This window comes from Corylus avellana, chromosome 2 (assembly GCF_965113065.1).
Source record: "Corylus avellana chromosome 2, dhCorAvel1.hap1.2, whole genome shotgun sequence".
NCBI lineage: Eukaryota > Viridiplantae > Streptophyta > Magnoliopsida > Fagales > Betulaceae > Corylus > Corylus avellana.
This window is the reverse complement of record NC_142491.1, coordinates 32329575-32347399: the sequence shown is the minus strand read 5'-3', so window position 1 is coordinate 32347399 and position 17825 is coordinate 32329575. Positions and strand designations below refer to the sequence as shown.

Below are 17825 nucleotides of genomic sequence, written 5' to 3'. Positions count from 1 at the left end.
AGTGAAGTTGTATTTCACGTGTATATATATATATAGATGTACAGTGGAAAGTTTAAAAACTAAAGATAAGATTACAGTTTTAAGTTAATTACACAATTTAAACTATTGACTCTTATCTCCAATACCCTTTGATATATTTTGAATTTCAACAAATAGAGGATTAGATAGATTAGAAACAAAAGTTTGACCTTCTGTTTCTGTTTTGGCTTGATCTGTTGCTGTTGATGTGCAGGTCATATATTTCATATTGCTAACAAGAGAGAGAGAGAGAGAGGTAGCCCCTAGCTCTAGCTAGTTGTGTGTGTAGGTGCCGAGCAGAGAGTCAAGAGAAGTGGAGGAAGAGAACGATGGACTGAATTTTTATTCGAGTAATGCTGAAAATGACGTTTTTACCCAACATACAGAGGGGGCAGTGCATTGCTAGAAGAAAATGTGTATAATATAGCATTGTTTATTTGTTCTAACAACTTTTGAAATTGTGTTAAAAACTTAAAAAGTAGGGTAAACTCCACTTAACCCTCTCAAACTACCACTCTAATGACAATTTATCCCCCAAACTATCAATTGCGAGAATTTAACCTCCAAACTACCAAAACAATGACAATGCATTCCAAATTTTAACAAAATGGCGAAATTACCCTTACTAAAATAAATACTAAAATACTAAAATTTAATTTTTTTTTTCAAATTTTGAGGGTATTTTTGTCTTACTGAAAATTCTATAGGGGTATTTTTATCGTAATTGATAGTTTTGGAGGTAGATTGTCATTGTAATGGTAGTTTGAAGGGGTTAAGTGGACTTTACCCTAAAAAGTTTGTATCTTGAATTTTTTTTTTTTTTAAGTATTTATTTGACTTTTTAATTGTTTTTATTCTTTACTGCACTATCACTTATTCCGTAGGGAAAAAAAAAAAAAAAGCATTATTGTTTAGTCTAACTAAATAAGGGTAGGTATGGTTTTGCAATTTTAAAATGTATGATTTAAAAAATAGTGATTTAAAAAAACGATTTTTTAAAATCTCTTTAAAATTGTAATTTGACATTTTATATTCCGTAAAATGTTAATTGTTTTAAAAATTGAAACATCTTGCAACATATTAATGTCTTTAGCATGGGGTTTTTTTAAAAAATTAAATTTTACTTTCTGTCCTAAGAGTTCTGTAGTAATTCCTTTGTGATCTGTAGTAAAATGATACAAAAGACATAAAAAAGGATTACCTAGTATGACCTTTGAATCGGGCATGTTTTTTATTAAGACAAATGAAGTTTTGAAACAAACATTATCTTGATAGTCAACATGCGCTTTAGACATTTGTAATCTATCTGCATTTTACTACCATTGACTGATGATAAATGTTCTGTAGTTTTTGAATAATACTTTGTAGGTATCACTCCTTCTTGAACACAATTTAAATCTACACCTGAGTCTATCAAAGCTCTGACTTCAAATTTGTAGTTAATAATGATTGTTACTCTAGAGTTCCATTTTTTAAAAAAAAATTTATCAATTATATTTAAGTATTTTTCATCTGTAGTTTCTTTGAGACTCTTAGTTGAAGATTTTAAAGATTTATCGTCTTCTGAGTCTTATTCACTTTCAGATTGGCTTTGTTCAGAAATTTTTTTATTAATCTTTAAAATCATTACTTCTTGTTCCAACTCTTTGTTTTTGGTTTTTAAATTTTTTATTTCTATTTTGATTTGATTGACTTCATGCTGTAAGTCTTGGATGGTTACTTCTCTTTGTTTTGATTTAAATCTGTTGAGGATTTTATTAATACTAATTTGTGGTTCTGTAATTTTTGTTGGTCCATTTTTGTTTTCATTTTTTATTAAATTACCCTTGAATTTTTTTAAGGTATTTGGCTTTAGTTTCTGGGTCTTCTATTCCTTCTATTAAATCAATTAACATTTCTTCCCGTTTACTTAATACATTTATTTTTAGTTTTGTTTTGCAGCATGAATCTTTACACCCTAGTTCTATTTCTGAATTACTTAAATTTTGAGTTGATTCATAATCTGTTGATATGTTAAAAATTTCATCTTCATTTTCGCTTGAATCTGAATTTCTAAGTTCTAAGATGTTATACAAATGTTCTTTCTCTTTATTAGAAATTTTTAATTGGTTGATTTTATTTTTTACTTTGCACTCACTTTTGTAATGGCCCATCTTACCACATTTAAAGCATTTTACTTTCTTTTTGTCATATTTTTCATTTTTGGGTTTTTTGTAATACTCTTGCTGTTTTATTTTTTTTGTAATATTTTGTTGGTTCAATGTTTTGGTTTTTCCTATAACTCTTTTTGTAACGTTTTCTAGTTATTACATTTTTATCCTTATATTTTCTTCTGGATGGTGGTATAGGAGGTAAACCATATTGTTCACAAAAATTTCCAATTTCATATTTTGCTTCTCTTTTTTCTTTGTTTAAGTTTTTATTTATTTTCATATCTATACACATTTTTAATCCTATTTTACTTATTGTACTTATTATGTCTCCATAAATGAGATTATCATATTCTATAATTCCAGTTTTATTACTTAAATCTTCACAAATTTTATGGGCAAATAGGTTGGGTCGACCATTGATAAATTTTTCTTTCCAGAAAGTATTTTTACAATCTTCTCTTAACATTACCCTTGACATAAAAACATCTTTGTACCATCTAAAGTCACTTAAGGTTGGACACCTAAGGTTACTTAGTTGGTCATGAATTCTAGCTGTAACATTACTAGGAATTCCTATAAAATGTTTCATTATGGTGTAAATTAAAACATTAATTCCATCAGGGGTTCCTCTGTTGTGTGCTTCATCGTAAATTGAGATTCCTTTTTCATCTTTCTGGACTGCGTATTTTATTTCATTACGATTTTCTTTAGTTCGGTATTTTTCCCACTAGGCTTTTAATGTTCCTGTAATTCCTGAGGTTAAAATATCTACAATTTCTGCATTAGTTTTTTTCTGGATTACTAAGGTAATTATTAGAAACCATTGATATGTGTTGTAATTTATTTAAAATTTCTTATTCAGATAAGCCATCAAGATTCCATTCATATAGCTTATCAGAAGACACTAAGAATTGGTTAAAAACATTTATTTCTTCATATTGGATATTTGGAGGTGTAGATCTAGGGTACCAATTTTGTGTGTGACTTGTGGGTCTAATGATTCTATTTACTTGAAATTTACTGAATTGTTGCTCAATTTTTTGTATTTCTTGATTTGTAGAGATTCGGAACTTTGTGTTTCACTTGTTGTTTCATATGGAATTATTTGTTTATCTTTTTTAATGACTTGGATAGTTTTAGAGGCCGAGGCTTCATTTTTTACATTTTCAAGGGTTTTTTAACATGTTATTGACCTTTTCAAGACATGTTTCTTCTTTATTTTTGAGATTTAACAGTTTGGGTTGTGAGATTTTTAAGAGGGGTTGTTCGTAATGGGTTTTTTTTTTTTTTTTTTTTTGTTCAGTTTGAGATTTAGTTGGAGGTGTAGTTACCTTAATTTTGTCTTCTATTCAGTCTAATTGTTTTCCTATGGTTATAAGGTTTTGGTTTGTATAATTGTTTTGTTCCATGAGTTTTTTTATTTCTTCATCTTTAGAAGATTTAAAAGGAGATGCTAAAATTTTTGATCCTTTAAAATTCACAAAGATCGGTTCTTTTGGAGGGTGACTTGCATCTGTTATGGTTTTATCTTCTTTTTCCCATTGAGTTAACATGTTTAATTTTTTATTTTCATAAATTTTGATAAATTCAAAGAATTTTATATGTAACTTATGTTCGTTCATAAATTTTTCCCATTCTGCAAAAAATTTTATTTTTTGTTCTTTTGTATATTTTAACTTAGATTTTTCTCTTTTTTCTGCATTCTTGGTAGAGTTATAGTTTTTTATTAAGGGTTCGAGCTCTAAAGTAAATGGTTTACTTATAGTCATTAATTGTGGGTGTAAAGGGTTTTTTCTATATCTGTTTGTGTTGGGGAATTTTGTCCTTCTTCAAAATTTTCTTGATTAGTTGTATAACATGGGGAGCTTATTTATGATTCTATCTTTATACCTTTTAACTTTAAATTTTTATCTCTTCTCAAAGATTCAGTATAAACAGAGGAAGATGTAAAATTTCTATGGCTTGTTGATGTATCTTGAAAAACTGTTTCTTTTATCATGAATGGTGTTTTATTGAGTTTTGGTCGGTCAAAACTTAATCTAACAGTATCATCTAAGTATTATTGTAAACAATTTAAATCAAATGCCGTATTTTCCATTTTTTTTTTTTTGGAATGTTTTCATTTTCTAATAGCCATTCATATGGGAGTTCTATTTCAAACCAAACTATTGATTTTGGTATTCTAATGTTTGCTTCACAAGAATGTGTCTGTATCAGTAAAGTTCTATCTTTGGGGCTTTTAACAAGAGCATGAACATTAAGATTTATTTTCATTGACTTGTAATAAAATCTGTAATTTAATACTAAAGGTTAGCTTCCTTCTAACATATCAGAACTTCTTGTTTTAATGTTCAAAATTAAAGCTTTTAAGATCTGTGGATCGCTTAAACTTAAAGTGAAGTTAGGGAAACAATCAAAATGAATTGGTCCTTTATGAATACTAGATTCAACGACTCCTAACATGCTAGTATTATAATCTTTATGTCTTGTATCTCTTAAACACAAAAGTACAGAGGCATTGATTCTTAGACGGACTAGGGGCTTTACTGCAACTTGAATTAGTCCTATGTGAAGGAAATTCATTTTCTTTTCTCTGAGTTTTTTAATTACTTCTTTAGAAAGTAATTGACATGTATCATGATGTTTATTTAAAGCATAGACTTGTTCAATTGTTTTTACATTGTAATCATTGGTAAAAGACAAGGGTGAAAAACTTGATTTATAAATTTTTCTAGTTGGGACCTTGGGTATGTTCCAATCATGTGAATCTATATTTGCTTCAGGAATGTTGTATTATTCTTCATTAACTATATCAGGTAAAGAAGGTAAACTAGATCGAGAGCTCATAGAAGAAGTGGATCTAAACAACCTAGAGATAATTCAAAATATTTGTTAAGAACAAGACAACAAGATTGAAAACTTTATACTTCTAAATGCTTCTCCCTAACGGGTCTTTAAGGGTTTTGGAATAGGTATATTGTGTGTCCTACTATGTGTCCTCCCGACTTACAAACCTACCTAGCCTAACTGCGCCGACGGCACATTGACGGCACAATATCGTACATCCCATAGAACTTAAAGATTTGCTAACTCACACTATGTCTCCAAAAGAACCTAACACTAACTAACTCACTTAGATGGTAGTGTTAGGTTAAGTTTTGACACACCAAAACTCAACAAACCACCCTTCATGATAAAAGAAACAACTTTCCAAGATACAACAATAAGCTGTAGAAATTGATGGATTTGGATGGGTGAGATGGAATGAAATTCCATTTATGAGGAAAATAACTTTTAACAAGATCAAGAGGATTCTTGAGGTGACGCTAGTCATGTTTTATAAAGAACAGGTTTTCTGTATAGGTTTTTTGAACAAACCTCAATCTATTGATTTGGGTAATTGGTTGGCAGGTATAAAATTTTTGCTTCTGTAGGAATTTTGAAGAGTTATGTTGGGTAGGGGTAATGGTTGTTGTAAGACATTCTACCAACTGGCAAGGGTCCGGGTGACTAGGTGATGCTAAAGTTGATGAGAAAGTAGGTCTTGGAGAACCAAGAACTAGAAACTTAGTCAACATGTTAATAGGTGAACATGTTTCATAAGGGTTTATATTTTCTGGGCTCAGGATGACATGATGACTTGGCTGTGACTTGATTGAAGGTGTTTTATGTTTGTTTTTACTTGAGTGTGGCTTTTTAGCCATCTTTTCCCTTCAAAAATTCATGAGTGAGAAAATCATGGATAGAATTTTGATCTCCTTTGATATATTCAATTTCAAAACCAAAAATTCTGAATTGGAGTTTATTGCAAAAGTGCAAAATATGTTTTAGAAAAAGATGTTCAAAATATAGCAAATAAACAGATTTTTAGATTTTGAAAAAGATGTTCAAAATATAGCGACTAAACAAATTTTTAGATTTTTGCATATATATATATATATATATATATATATATATAGGGTAAAGTCCACTTAACCCCCTCAAACTACCACTCAATGACAATCTATGCTCAAACTATCAATTGCGATAATTTTCACCCAAACTATCAAAACAATGACAATGTACCCCCAATTTTAACAAAATAACAAAATTACCCTTACTAAAATAAAAACAAAAATACAAAAATTTAATTTTTTTTTAAAATTTTAAGGGTATTTTTGTCTTATTAAAAATTTTATAGGTGTAATTTCGTCATTTTGCTAGTATTGAGGGGTACGTTGTCATTTTTTGGTAGTTTAGAGGGTAAATTATCATAATTGATAGTTTGAGAGGTAGATTATCATTGGAGTAATAGTTTGAGGGGTTAAGTGGACTTTACCTATATATATATATATATATATATAAAGTTTGACAATCAAAATAACCATAATACCCTTATATCAGCGCGCACACAGAGAGGGAGAGAGAGAATTCCAGATCCGGGTTAACCCGGATGATGAAAAGGTAAAGTTTTAGGGTCCTCTCACTTTATCCAGCACCCGCAGCCCCAGTCAAAAAACACAGAGTCCCAGGATACCTACTCCTACTACTACTGTCTCCAGATTACAACGATAGAAAAAGGAAAAAGAGAGAGAGAGAGAGAGAGTGGGAGACAGTTCCTAAGACTGACTGAGTGAGCGCTAGCTCCCATTTTGGGGGTTTCCGAATAATATACCCATTTGTCTCAATCCGATCGACCCGAGAAAATATGTGTGCTTTCTCCGATTCTTGATCTCAAACCTCAGAACCCTTTTAATTTTTCAGCCTCATATTTCTTCATGCCTCCAAAATCTTCAGGTATGCTTTTTTTTTTTTTTTTTTTTTCTGGTTAGCTTTCTTATTTTGCTTGGGTGTGTCTGATTTTCTGTTTGGTAGGTGAGAAAGTGTGGAAAGGAAAATGGTATATAATTTGAGTGTCGGATTTTCTTTTTTATTTTCATGATTTTTGTAGTTCCTTTTCTGTGTAGTGGAGCATAGGGCGACTATTTGGGTTTGTTGAGCTGTGTTTTGTTAGTTTTTGCGTGTGAAATTGTTGAGATTCCGAGATTTTTTTTTTTTTTTTTTTTCCTTTTTTTTACTACCAAATAGAGGCTAAGTGTAATCACGCGCGCGCATACATCGGTTAGCTACATCTTGTTCTGTGCTCTTTGCATTAAGCTTTCAGAACACGACCATTTAAGTTTTATTGGATACTCTTGCTGTGGGGATTTTGACATTTAAGCTGCGACTCTTCCTTTCTTCTTCTTCTTCTTCTTTTTTTTTTTTTTTTTTTTTTTTTTTTTTTTTTTGTAGTATATGCTCCATACTTTCTGATTCATTGCCTGGAAAGTAAAACATAGATCTTATATTAACTTTGTTGCGTTGTTTTAATTAATAAGCTTATCTAGAGTGGTTTTGTTAGACCTCATTATTGGGTGTTTGTTTTGATGTCTTTCTATATGGGTTTTCAAATAACATGGCATAGGACCAGTAGATGTGCATTTCAATTCTGTATATGATAAGCTTAGTATCGAAAGGACAATGGAAACATTCAACATGGCTTTAACTTGTGTTGTGGTCCGGGTAAGCAAAGATGGTTTTGGGACACATTAAGCTAAATTCTTTCAAACGGTAACCTAATTACATGAATCATCGCATAAGCGAGCTACAGACTGTCGCATGCTTATGTGATGATTTGTGATTATTACTTGAGACAGTCGTACGGTCAAAATTAGGGTAGTCTCTGTTGCTTGATTTTGTTACCGTCAATAAGTGCTTCTTTTATGACTGCCTTCTCTTAAAATGCTTAAGCCTACTGCTTATCTGCAAGAGTTAATATTTGCCTTGTATTGATTTCATTCCCGATTGTCTGAAATTTCAGTTTTTGAAATTGGCCAATGCAGGTGGTACAGATGTTGGTACATTCCTGTAAGCTATTTTTTGTCATATGACCAGCCAACTCAGGATTTTCTGTCATAAATATCGATGGTAGCAAAGGGCTAGTGGAATTATGGACTGTTTCGAGACTGTTAGTCGTCTTAAGGGTAAGTTTTCAAATATTTCTTAATTGATTCTGCCTATTTCTCATAACCATTCTTTGGTGGGAGAAGGAAAAAAGATGTCACTGAAGGTGTTGTCTTGGCCCTATCAAAGACTACCTCTTCGAGATAAAATTTCTTTTGTTGGTTGTCTAGAATTACTCTGTTATGCTACTATGGTTCTAGTTCATTAGTATAATGCTGTTATGACCCTGAGATATGGGTATCACTCAGATCAATTCTTTACTTTCACTTTTTTCTGCGAACTATTCTTAAGCCTGCAGTATTTGGCACAGTGTTTGTTACTAGCATGTTAACAATTTAGAAAGAATTATGTGGACAACTGCTTATGTTTCTCCTTTGACGCTGAGTCGTAGTGATTTCCTTGTTCTTTTTGCTCTTCTTAATTAGGTGTTCCTTTTATATACTTCATGTGTACTTAGGAGCGCCTTACGTTTTTAATGATATTTCTCGATTACATTTTTTTTTTAAAAAAAAAATTAGAAAGAATTATGGATTTTCAGTTTATGCCTCTTTTCTTTTTATATTCATGTTATTTGCTGCCAGAAAATTTCTGCTGACCTATTTTAGATTGGAGTTTGCAATTTCCTTATGTAATGAGTGAACTTTCTAAGGTTAATGCTTACCTTCTTGCAAATCTGGAATTTCTTGCAAGACCCGCATATATTGTGATGACATGTTGCCTTTGACAAACATTTATTTATTTTTAATTATTAAGTAATTGGTCCTGAGTGGAAGAGAAGATTTGAATCAGTGACCTCGGTTTTATGAGCGTGGTTTCTAGTTAATTGATCTGCCCCTTAGGGGACATGTTGCTTCTGACAATCTGAAAGTTATTTATTTATTTATTTTTTTCCAATTCCTAACATAACAAAGAGTAACAGAAGGAAAGAGCTTAAGGAATGTTAATTTTATCTAAAATACTGAAATATCCTCATTTTAATGATTGGTGATGGAGGAGGATGTGTTTGTCTATTTTTGTTTCAAATTTTAATTTTGGATCAATTTTCGAAATTGAATTTGATTTGGAATTCGTCCAGAGTGCTTCCATTTTAGGTAGCGAGATGTGTGTGTAGAGAGAGAGAGAGTGGGAGGGAGTTGGGGGAGGGATGGGCGGGTTGACCACAAGTTGGAGGAGTGGCGAAGAAAAGTGGGGATGAATTCCATTACTTATATAATTCTTCTCCTTTTTCTTCTGAAAATGTAAATCGAGTCTAATTTGTTGTCCACAAATGGTAAGGTTCATATCGTCAATTTATATTTGCTGTTGACAGAATCTTTTGAGATGGACAAAAGTGTCTTAAAAAAATGTGAGGGAGGCCTATGTATTTTTTCCTGAATCTGAGGGAGGTGGGACTGTTTACCCTTGAGACTAGTATTCCTTACATAAATAATAATGATGATGAAAAAAAAAAGCAGCAATGAAGAAGTTTCTAGACATGTTTCAACCTATGAGTAGAAAAAGGGCATCTGTGGACAAGGCTGGATTGTTTATACAGCTTTGCAATCACTGTCTCCCAGGGCAATATTATGCCATAGGGTGAAGAGGTTGCTGTTTCGCTGATTTATACTTATAATCAAATAGATGCTGGACAGCCTTTCTCTTTTTCTTTTTCTTTCTCTCTCTCTCTCTCTCTCTCTCTCTCTCTCTCTCTTGCATCAGCATGGGTTTGTGAATGTTTTTGCTCATTATCTATATAGTCCATATAGTATTTTCTTTCATAAAATAAATTTCTTATATCACTGCTGAAGGCAGGTTTATATATGTTTGCAGGTTCTCTATGCCATCAGTTATTATTTATCATCATTTGGTTATCCAGTATTCAAGAATTGGTGGCATTGCAGACGCCACTTGAGCCTACTCAAATTCCTTCCATGTCAGAGCTAGCAAGTGCACCCCATACTCAACTGTTTGATCCCATAGAGATATCACCTGCTGTCATTCCCCACTACCCAAATCCTGGTGAACCTTTGCCACCAATGTTCCCGACCTTTCCGACCAGATATGAGCCAGTTCTAACTGGAAAATGTCCTGTAAATTTCTCTCTTATATCAAGTCTCATGGACAAAACCGCATCTGATTGTTCTCAACCTTTTGCAGCACTTGTAGGAAATGTAATATGCTGTCCACAATTAAGTAGTTTGCTCCACATCTTCCAGGGTTTCTACAGCATAAACTCTGATAAGTTGGTTTTGCAAGATGCTGTTGCTAATTATTGTTTTACAGATATAATTAGTATCCTAGCTAGTAGAGGGGCAAACAGTACGATACCTACACTTTGCTCCGTTAAATCATTGAATCTTACAGGTGGGTCTTGTCCAGTGAATGATGTTGCTACGTTTGAGAAAACGGTGAATACAAGCAAATTACTCGAGGCCTGCAGCACTGTTGATCCTCTTAAAGAGTGTTGTAGACCAGTTTGCCAGCCTGCAATTATGGATGCTGCTCTTCAGATTTCAGGAAGGCAATTAACAGTCAATGAGTATAAAAATATGGAGGGGGAGCTTAATCATATTGATTCTCTCAATGATTGTAAACGAGTGGTTTATTCCTATCTATCAAGGAAACTTACGTCAGATGCTGCAAATACTGCATTTCGAATATTATCTGCATGCAAAGTTAACAAAGGTACAGTTATAGTATTCCATATGTGTGTTATAAATGGCTGCAGTGCTTGTTTATGACTTATCAAAAACAAAAATTATGAACATTTGATTTGAACGTGCATTAGCATTATTTTCTCTTACTAACACTGTAAAGCATCCTTCAGGTGCATGAATTACATTATTCATGGATGTAATGGTATGAAAGTGTATGGATTCTGTTATAAGCTTAGATAGTTTACTCTATCAGTTCACCTCTTTCCTTACTCTTCACATGGTGTCATCATTTTCAAAGATTCTTGTTTCAATTTATTTGTTTATTTCCTTGATTGTGAACATTTTGTTTCAAGTATGTCCTGTAGGGAAACGAATAATGGCTAGAGAAAAGAAATGATTTTAAGGGTAAGATAGTTGGCTACTTATCTCTTTGGCCTGTCGGCTATAAATTTATTCTCAAAAAATAAGTCTAAAGGAGTTCTAAGAAATTGAAAAAGATTTTCCTGGCTTCTGTGGACCTTGAAGGACGCCCACCTCTATTATTGTAAGCATCTTCTTTGTTTTCCTCTTGAAGAAGCTTTTTTTAATAAGTCTATACGGATTGCAGTTTTAGTTTTTATTTGATTTTTTAATCACCATGTTGTTGTTAGTGAATGTTGACGGTCACTAATAGAGCTCTATAAACACACACACACATAACCAAATCCAGCAATAGCAGCATGAGATTGGGCACTTCAGATTGTTCACTCGAGAGCAAAAGCAAAAAGTATCAGGATTAAGGTTTCCCAGCTTTCAGAAAGAAACATGATTAAATGTTCATATTGTGTATTTATTTATGCACCTAAATCTTTGTTTGGCTATATGTTTCTTTTTGAGGCGTACATTTTGTTACACATCAAATGTATTATTTCTTGTTGTGGTCTATTTCATTTGGTGGTCCACTTTAACATATGTATATGAATTGTTTCTGCCATTTAACTCCTAAATAAAATAAACCTTTCTTGTGCAGTTTGTCCTTTAAGTTTTAAGCAGCCTTCAGAAGTAATTAAAGCATGTCGTAATGTAGCCGCTCCCAGTCCTTCCTGCTGTAGCTCATTAAATACTTACGTTGCTGGGGTACAAAAGCAAATGTTAATTACAAACAGACAAGCCATAATCTGTGCAACAGTGTTCGGGTCAATGCTAAGGAAAGGTGGGGTTATGACAAATATTTACGAGCTTTGTGATGTCGACTTGAAAGATTTTAGCATCCAAGGTACACTTCATGTTATATTGTTGTTCATCTAGTTTTTCTGTCCTTGGGTCATTTTTATTTTATCTGACATATAACTTTCTTTTTGTTTTGTGGATCTACTTGTGCACTGGAGCAGCATATGGACAACAAGGTTTGCTACTGTTTTTCCTTCCTTTCAATCATCATCATCATTATTCTCTTGTAGTTTTTAATGTAAAGATTTGGTTTAGGGTGATGAATATATTGTTAATGTTCTAAATAAACTTGAACACCTCGTACTCAAAGCATAGAGTCGGGAATTGACTTATGTATTAAATGTTACCTTACATTTCTTGGGTTTTAATTAAAGGGATTCTAACTGGCTGCTTTCTTAAAATTCTTGTTGCAATGTCAAATGGTAAGAAGTAGATTGGAATCTGAGGTGATTCAGGGACATTTCCTAGTGCACTCTAGAGTATGTCTACTCTAGGACATTTAGTATGTATGAACATTTAGCATGCACATAAGTCTTAATGGATGAATGTACTGGAGTTATAGTTGATAATTTTGGTTTTAACTCAAATGCAGGGTGTCTACTTCGAAGCTTGCCCGCGGATATGATATTTGACAATGCAACAGGCTTCAGCTTTACATGTGACTTGAGTGATAACATTGCAGCACCTTGGCCTTCGTCATCCTCAATTTCATCAGTGTCTCTTTGTGCACCTGGTAACTGAGTGGAAAACCATCATTTTTATCTGTTTGCTTTTTTCATTGTTCTAAGAGATCAATATAATTAATGTTAAGATTTTGTGATCAACATATTTGCATTTCTTTTTTTGTTTCCATATCCTTATTGTTGTTATTGAATTTCACAGAGATGTCATTGCCTGCATTACCAAAATCAGAGACTCTAAAAAATCATGGTATGTTCTATTGCTTTGTGTGATTTCTAGCTCTAATGAATCTCCTATTTTATTGGTTTTGATGTGCTTAATAAGCCTTAACAAATTCATATAAATGAAAAAAAGAACATAAATGCATAAAACCAATGATTTATATAATTTGCATATATGTATGTGTGTAAAATCATTTGCATATGTATTATTAGTTTTGTGCAGTTCCCATGTATCATGACAATAGAAATTTTAAGCTCTCCCCTCTCTCTCTCTATGGGCGGCGTGTGAGGCCGCGTTTCAATGCCCCTCAGCAGATTCTGGTCTTCGGCTTTGTCTTGTTTAACTGGGGAGCATGGGGTTGTTAAGGTGGTATTCCGTGGAATCCAAAGTGTTTGAGTTGGTGGTGGAGGGTAGTTCTATTGGCTTGAGAACCCGAGAGAAATGCATGGGTTTCATTGGTCTATTTTCATGCGGTGAAATGATAGTTGTTGGCTGGCAGAATCTGTGGAGGAGCTGATAACAAAGAAGAGCTCTTCAGTTTTTTGGAAATGGTCCCAAGATGGATCTCCTGGTTTCCTTGCTCAATGGTGCTCCAACAAGCATGGGCAGTTCTTGGTTCTGGAGGATTGTGGAGGAAAACGGAGGGGTTTTATCATCGTACTGGAAGGGAGATATGGCAAAGGCTAGGGGTCTTTTGCTTCAGAGCTGAGAGTGGTCGTGAATTTTTCTTTGTCAATTCACGGTGGTAGAAGCAGAATACTGATGCTGGAAATTAAAGCCACGGCGGAGAACAGAGGGGAGAGAAGTTTCGCAGAGGTGTTGTTGTCTTTGGATAAGGTTCCTCCCCCGACATCTTTGGCAAAGCAGGTGGAGCCTCCGTTAGCGTCGAAGTGTGATTCCGAGTTCCCTGAAACGCCGACATCTAAGGAACAACTGATGTTGATGGGACCAATAGATTCTGACATTGCGTTCATAAGGGGAGAAGATGTTGGTGTAGAAGAAAGCTTGAGAAATGTCAGAGCTCATTTTGGCGAAAGTTTCAAAGTCAATTCTGTTAGAAATACATTACTCCGTATTAAAAGGGATGTGGTGTGGTGTGGTGTGTAAAATGGATGGACTTGGGCCTGAGCCCTTGTGCGTGTGGCTTGCTAGGTCATGCGCCTTAGGTCAACTGTTGAAGGTCCACTTGGTAAGATGCTTAAGAACTGTGGCCCTATAAGGAAGGTGCCAGTATTTTCTTTCAAAGTTTCAAACCCAAGCTACGGGGTATTGGGTCAACCCGGGGGCTCGTGTAAGGGGATAGGATCACACTTGAAGAAGGATAAGGGGTGGTGTTCATACTCGAAGAAGGTTACGGGTTTCGGCCCAGAGGTCATGGAGACGGGTCAGCCCAGTGACCCGGCAGCACCAATCTTTGTTGGTGGCTTGTCCACTGCTGTGCAATCCCAGGTAGTCACGCCGGCCTCCATCCCTGGTGGCTCTTACTCCTCCAGTACTTTTGATGGTCCGATCCTCGAGCTTCATCCTAGGCCGAAGGTGGAGAGGGTAGGTCGATTGTCGGTGGCTCTTTGGGGCAACAATGGTGAGGAATAGGAACTTCATTTTGGCTCAAAGTCTGCCAAAACGCTTGTTACTCCAATTTTAGAAGTTGTCGGCATGGGTAGTAGTGGGTCTCTTTTGGGCAAAAAGATCCTGGTGAGACAAGTTGGCTCATACGTGCTCCAACCTGTTTCAAAGACCGTCCACCATTCCCTTTACCAATCGTAGAAGCTAGTGCCTTTGCCTTGGGGGCTGGTTGGGTGTGGGCAGTTTGGATTCCCTCCCCCCCCCCTCGCGGTGGCTTCACTTATCCACAAGTTTGCCCATCTGGGGCGTTCTTTTCCTGGGATTAGGGGATGTTTCTGGGAGTGATAGTTATGCTTTGTTTGGCGTGGTTGGATCAAATATGAGGTGTGATGGGGGTAAGGGAGTTGTGGAACTATTCAATGGGGTTGATGGGTCAGGAGACTCCGGTTACTCAGATCGGGCAGCTCAGTGTCTCTCCCAGAACTTGCTGGTGATGGCGTAAGAATCCTCTTAGCATCCTTCATCTTTGAGGGGTGTGGATATGGCTAATGTGGATGAGTCTGGTGATGGTGAGGTTGGAGGGGTGGGCGATTTCGGCTACTCAGAGGTTGTGCAATGTGCGAAGGAGATCTATCCTATTGTGGGGATCTCATGTGTGGGTCAGGCGAAACAATTTTTCACTCTTCTGACAGGAGTAATGTTAGAAGTCACTCTTGTATCCCTCTTGTGTTATTTCAAGAATGATGTGGCTTCTAAAACCACTAGGGTTGATCATTATTGAATTTTGATCAAATTGTGATTTTAAAAGCATCCTTATTTTTTGAGTGACAAGGGGGACACGAGACTGACTTCTAGAATTACTCCTCGAACACCGACATGAGGTTTTGGCTTCTCCATCTAATCTTTGTATGAAAGGTAGTAGGGAGCTAAAAAATTTTGAGCAAAGACGGTGTACTTTCAGTGTTTCAATTACACTTAGGTTACTCTGCTGGTTCTTGAGACGGTTGATTGAGGGGATGAAATGGATGAGGGTAGGATTGGGGGTGTCATCTTGTGGTCTGGTGTTGATTGGGGGCTTCTTGGGGTTTTTTGTTAATGGGGGACATAAGGGTCAGTAACGTTGTAGTTTTTCCTCTTGGGCTTTTGTGGGCTTCTTTGGTTGGGATTTCCTTTCTTTTTGCTCTTTTTTTTAGGTGTTTCTATACTTACGGGCGCCTTGCACTTTGAATGAATTGCCATTTACTTATCAAAAAAAGAAATGATCAATTGAGAGAGTGTGTGTGTGTTTATCATATCCAAAATTATGGGTTTTTTTTTTTTTAATATATATTTAAAAAAATCTTATTAAAGAAAATGAGTTTTGGATTGGATAGTAAATGATATAGGATTGACATGAATGCCTTAAGTGCATGGAAGACGTGTAATCCAACAATGGACTTGGTAGCATCATGAGGAGGTAGGTATATCAAGTGTAACTTGAATTGTGTGTGTATATAATAAACAAAGATTCTTCCTCGGCAATTGGTTTGTGATCTGCATTTTCTCTGGCTGGTGAGATGACATAATTAGAAGTGATCTGCTGTTAAAAATACCTAGCCTGAGTGCTATTGAGGCAATTTAGATTTTCAGTATCTCGAAATTTTCTTTTATAATTTTTTTCCCCAAGACAAAATTTCTGACTATTTATGATGTCATAATGCAGGTTGTGGTGGTGGAGAGTTAGAACTGCTGGTACCCATTTTTTCATTTTTTGTTCTCAGTACATTGTTGTACTGAAGAGATTTAGCTGTGGGGTTGAGCTGGTTTGAGTTGGGGGTTTTTGGAAATTGGATGTGTGGATTTTGCATGTATATTTTGAATAGCCTCTATGTATAGCAGCAGCGTTCTCGTTTTCTCCACTCTTTTTGATCTATTTCTCTCTACTCTTTCCCCCTTTCTCTTCTCTAGCTGAACATGCCAATTTAAGGGACTCATAAAATATGGCCTAATTCTAAATGAGACATTACACTCCCACAAACCTATATATATATATATATATATATATATATATATATATATATATATAGTAAGCAAACGAATATTGTTATCTTGGACCTTCACTACAAAAAAATTCACAAATAGTGACCCATGAAAAAGTGATGTTTTAATCCGAAAAAACGTCACTATTAATTTAGTAACATTTGAATAATAACTCTTGGTAAAAGACTATAAACATAGCCTACAAAGGGTCTGGATTTAAAAATAGAGCCGTTTTACCGTTCAAATGACTCTATTGGACGGACTTTATTTCAAGCTGCTTGATGATGAAATAGGGTGAGTGGCACTTTTTGCAACAGAGGCATGCATTTAAATTACTGTTTCCTTTCTGTATATAGTTGTGTTTTAAGTGGCAGTCAGATTTAAACACTCTATATCTTGGATATGGAATTATAAGAACCCTAGAAGAAAGATTTTTTTTTTTTTTTTTGAAGACTTCATTATGCAGTAAGATTTAAGTTAGAAATTAATGAAAATTACTCTTTCAAGTTAGGTTGAGTAAAAATATGATATTTGTGATATAGTTAGATTTTTCCTAAATAAAAATAAAAATGCATATGATTTTTTTCCTAGTTGGAAAAAGCATGTGAAATGACTATTCTAAATATTGTGGTATGAAAGAAAAAAAAGAAGAAGAAGCAAGTTTGCTGGTATGATATTGATTACTCCATAAATATTGTTGCATAGATAATTGCATCTTAAATTATGGACAAAGTTTTTTTTCAAACTGGGTTGGAGGAATTTCCTTCAAGCTAATCTATGAAAGTGACATGTGTCTATTTTTTTAATAACATGTGAGATGCACATGAGTTTTTAATAAAATTTATTTCAACTTTGTTCCTGCTATTAAAAAATCGTGTGCATCTCATATATTCATGGGACAAATGTCATTTTTATAGATTAGGTTGAAGGAAATTCTTTCAACCTAATTTAGAGGAAAACTTTGTCCACGTGGTTTGAAAAATTCTTAAATTGATCCACGTGGTTTGAGCTTGTAACAACTAAATACATATGGTATGCCTATGAAACAAAATGATCCATTTGTATAAATTTTGGATAATTTTCTGACAGTCTTTATAAAATTACAAATTTACCCTCAAATAAAAATATAAACAAAAGAAAAATCTTATTAAAAATAAATTGTTTAGCTTAACAGGGTGGTCGGCCATCTTCAAACCAAGGTGTTTTTTTTTTTTTTTTAATTTTTATTTGAGTCCGAATTTGTAATTTTACGAGGATTTTGTCAGAAAATTATCCGGAATTGATATGGACAGCTCATATTGTTAAATAGGCATGCCACGTAGATTTATAAGCTCATTTT

General features: G+C 34.2%; 1 protein-coding gene across 1 annotated transcript; it reads left to right on the top strand.

The window, feature by feature from the left end:
• Positions 1 to 6623: 6623 nt before the first annotated feature.
• Positions 6624 to 16365, top strand: LOC132181342 (GPI-anchored protein). Its single transcript, XM_059594527.2, has 8 exons — positions 6624 to 6947; positions 8033 to 8173; positions 9963 to 10817; positions 11799 to 12044; positions 12160 to 12174; positions 12591 to 12731; positions 12881 to 12928; positions 16170 to 16365. The coding sequence occupies exons 2-8, from the start codon at positions 8140 to 8142 to the stop codon at positions 16241 to 16243; spliced, it is 1413 nt and encodes a 470-aa protein (XP_059450510.2). The 5' UTR covers positions 6624 to 6947; positions 8033 to 8139; the 3' UTR covers positions 16244 to 16365.
• The last annotated feature ends 1460 nt before the right edge of the window (positions 16366 to 17825 follow it).

Bases quoted from the DNA above. Each gene is read 5' to 3' on its own strand.
- LOC132181342 (XM_059594527.2), top strand. From the start codon at position 8,140: ATGGACTGTTTCGAGACTGTTAGTCGTCTTAAGG. The intron at 12,732-12,880 runs GTAACTGAGTGG...TGAATTTCACAG, and splicing joins AGTGTCTCTTTGTGCACCTG to AGATGTCATTGCCTGCATTA. The intron at 12,929-16,169 runs GTATGTTCTATT...GTCATAATGCAG, and splicing joins AGAGACTCTAAAAAATCATG to GTTGTGGTGGTGGAGAGTTA.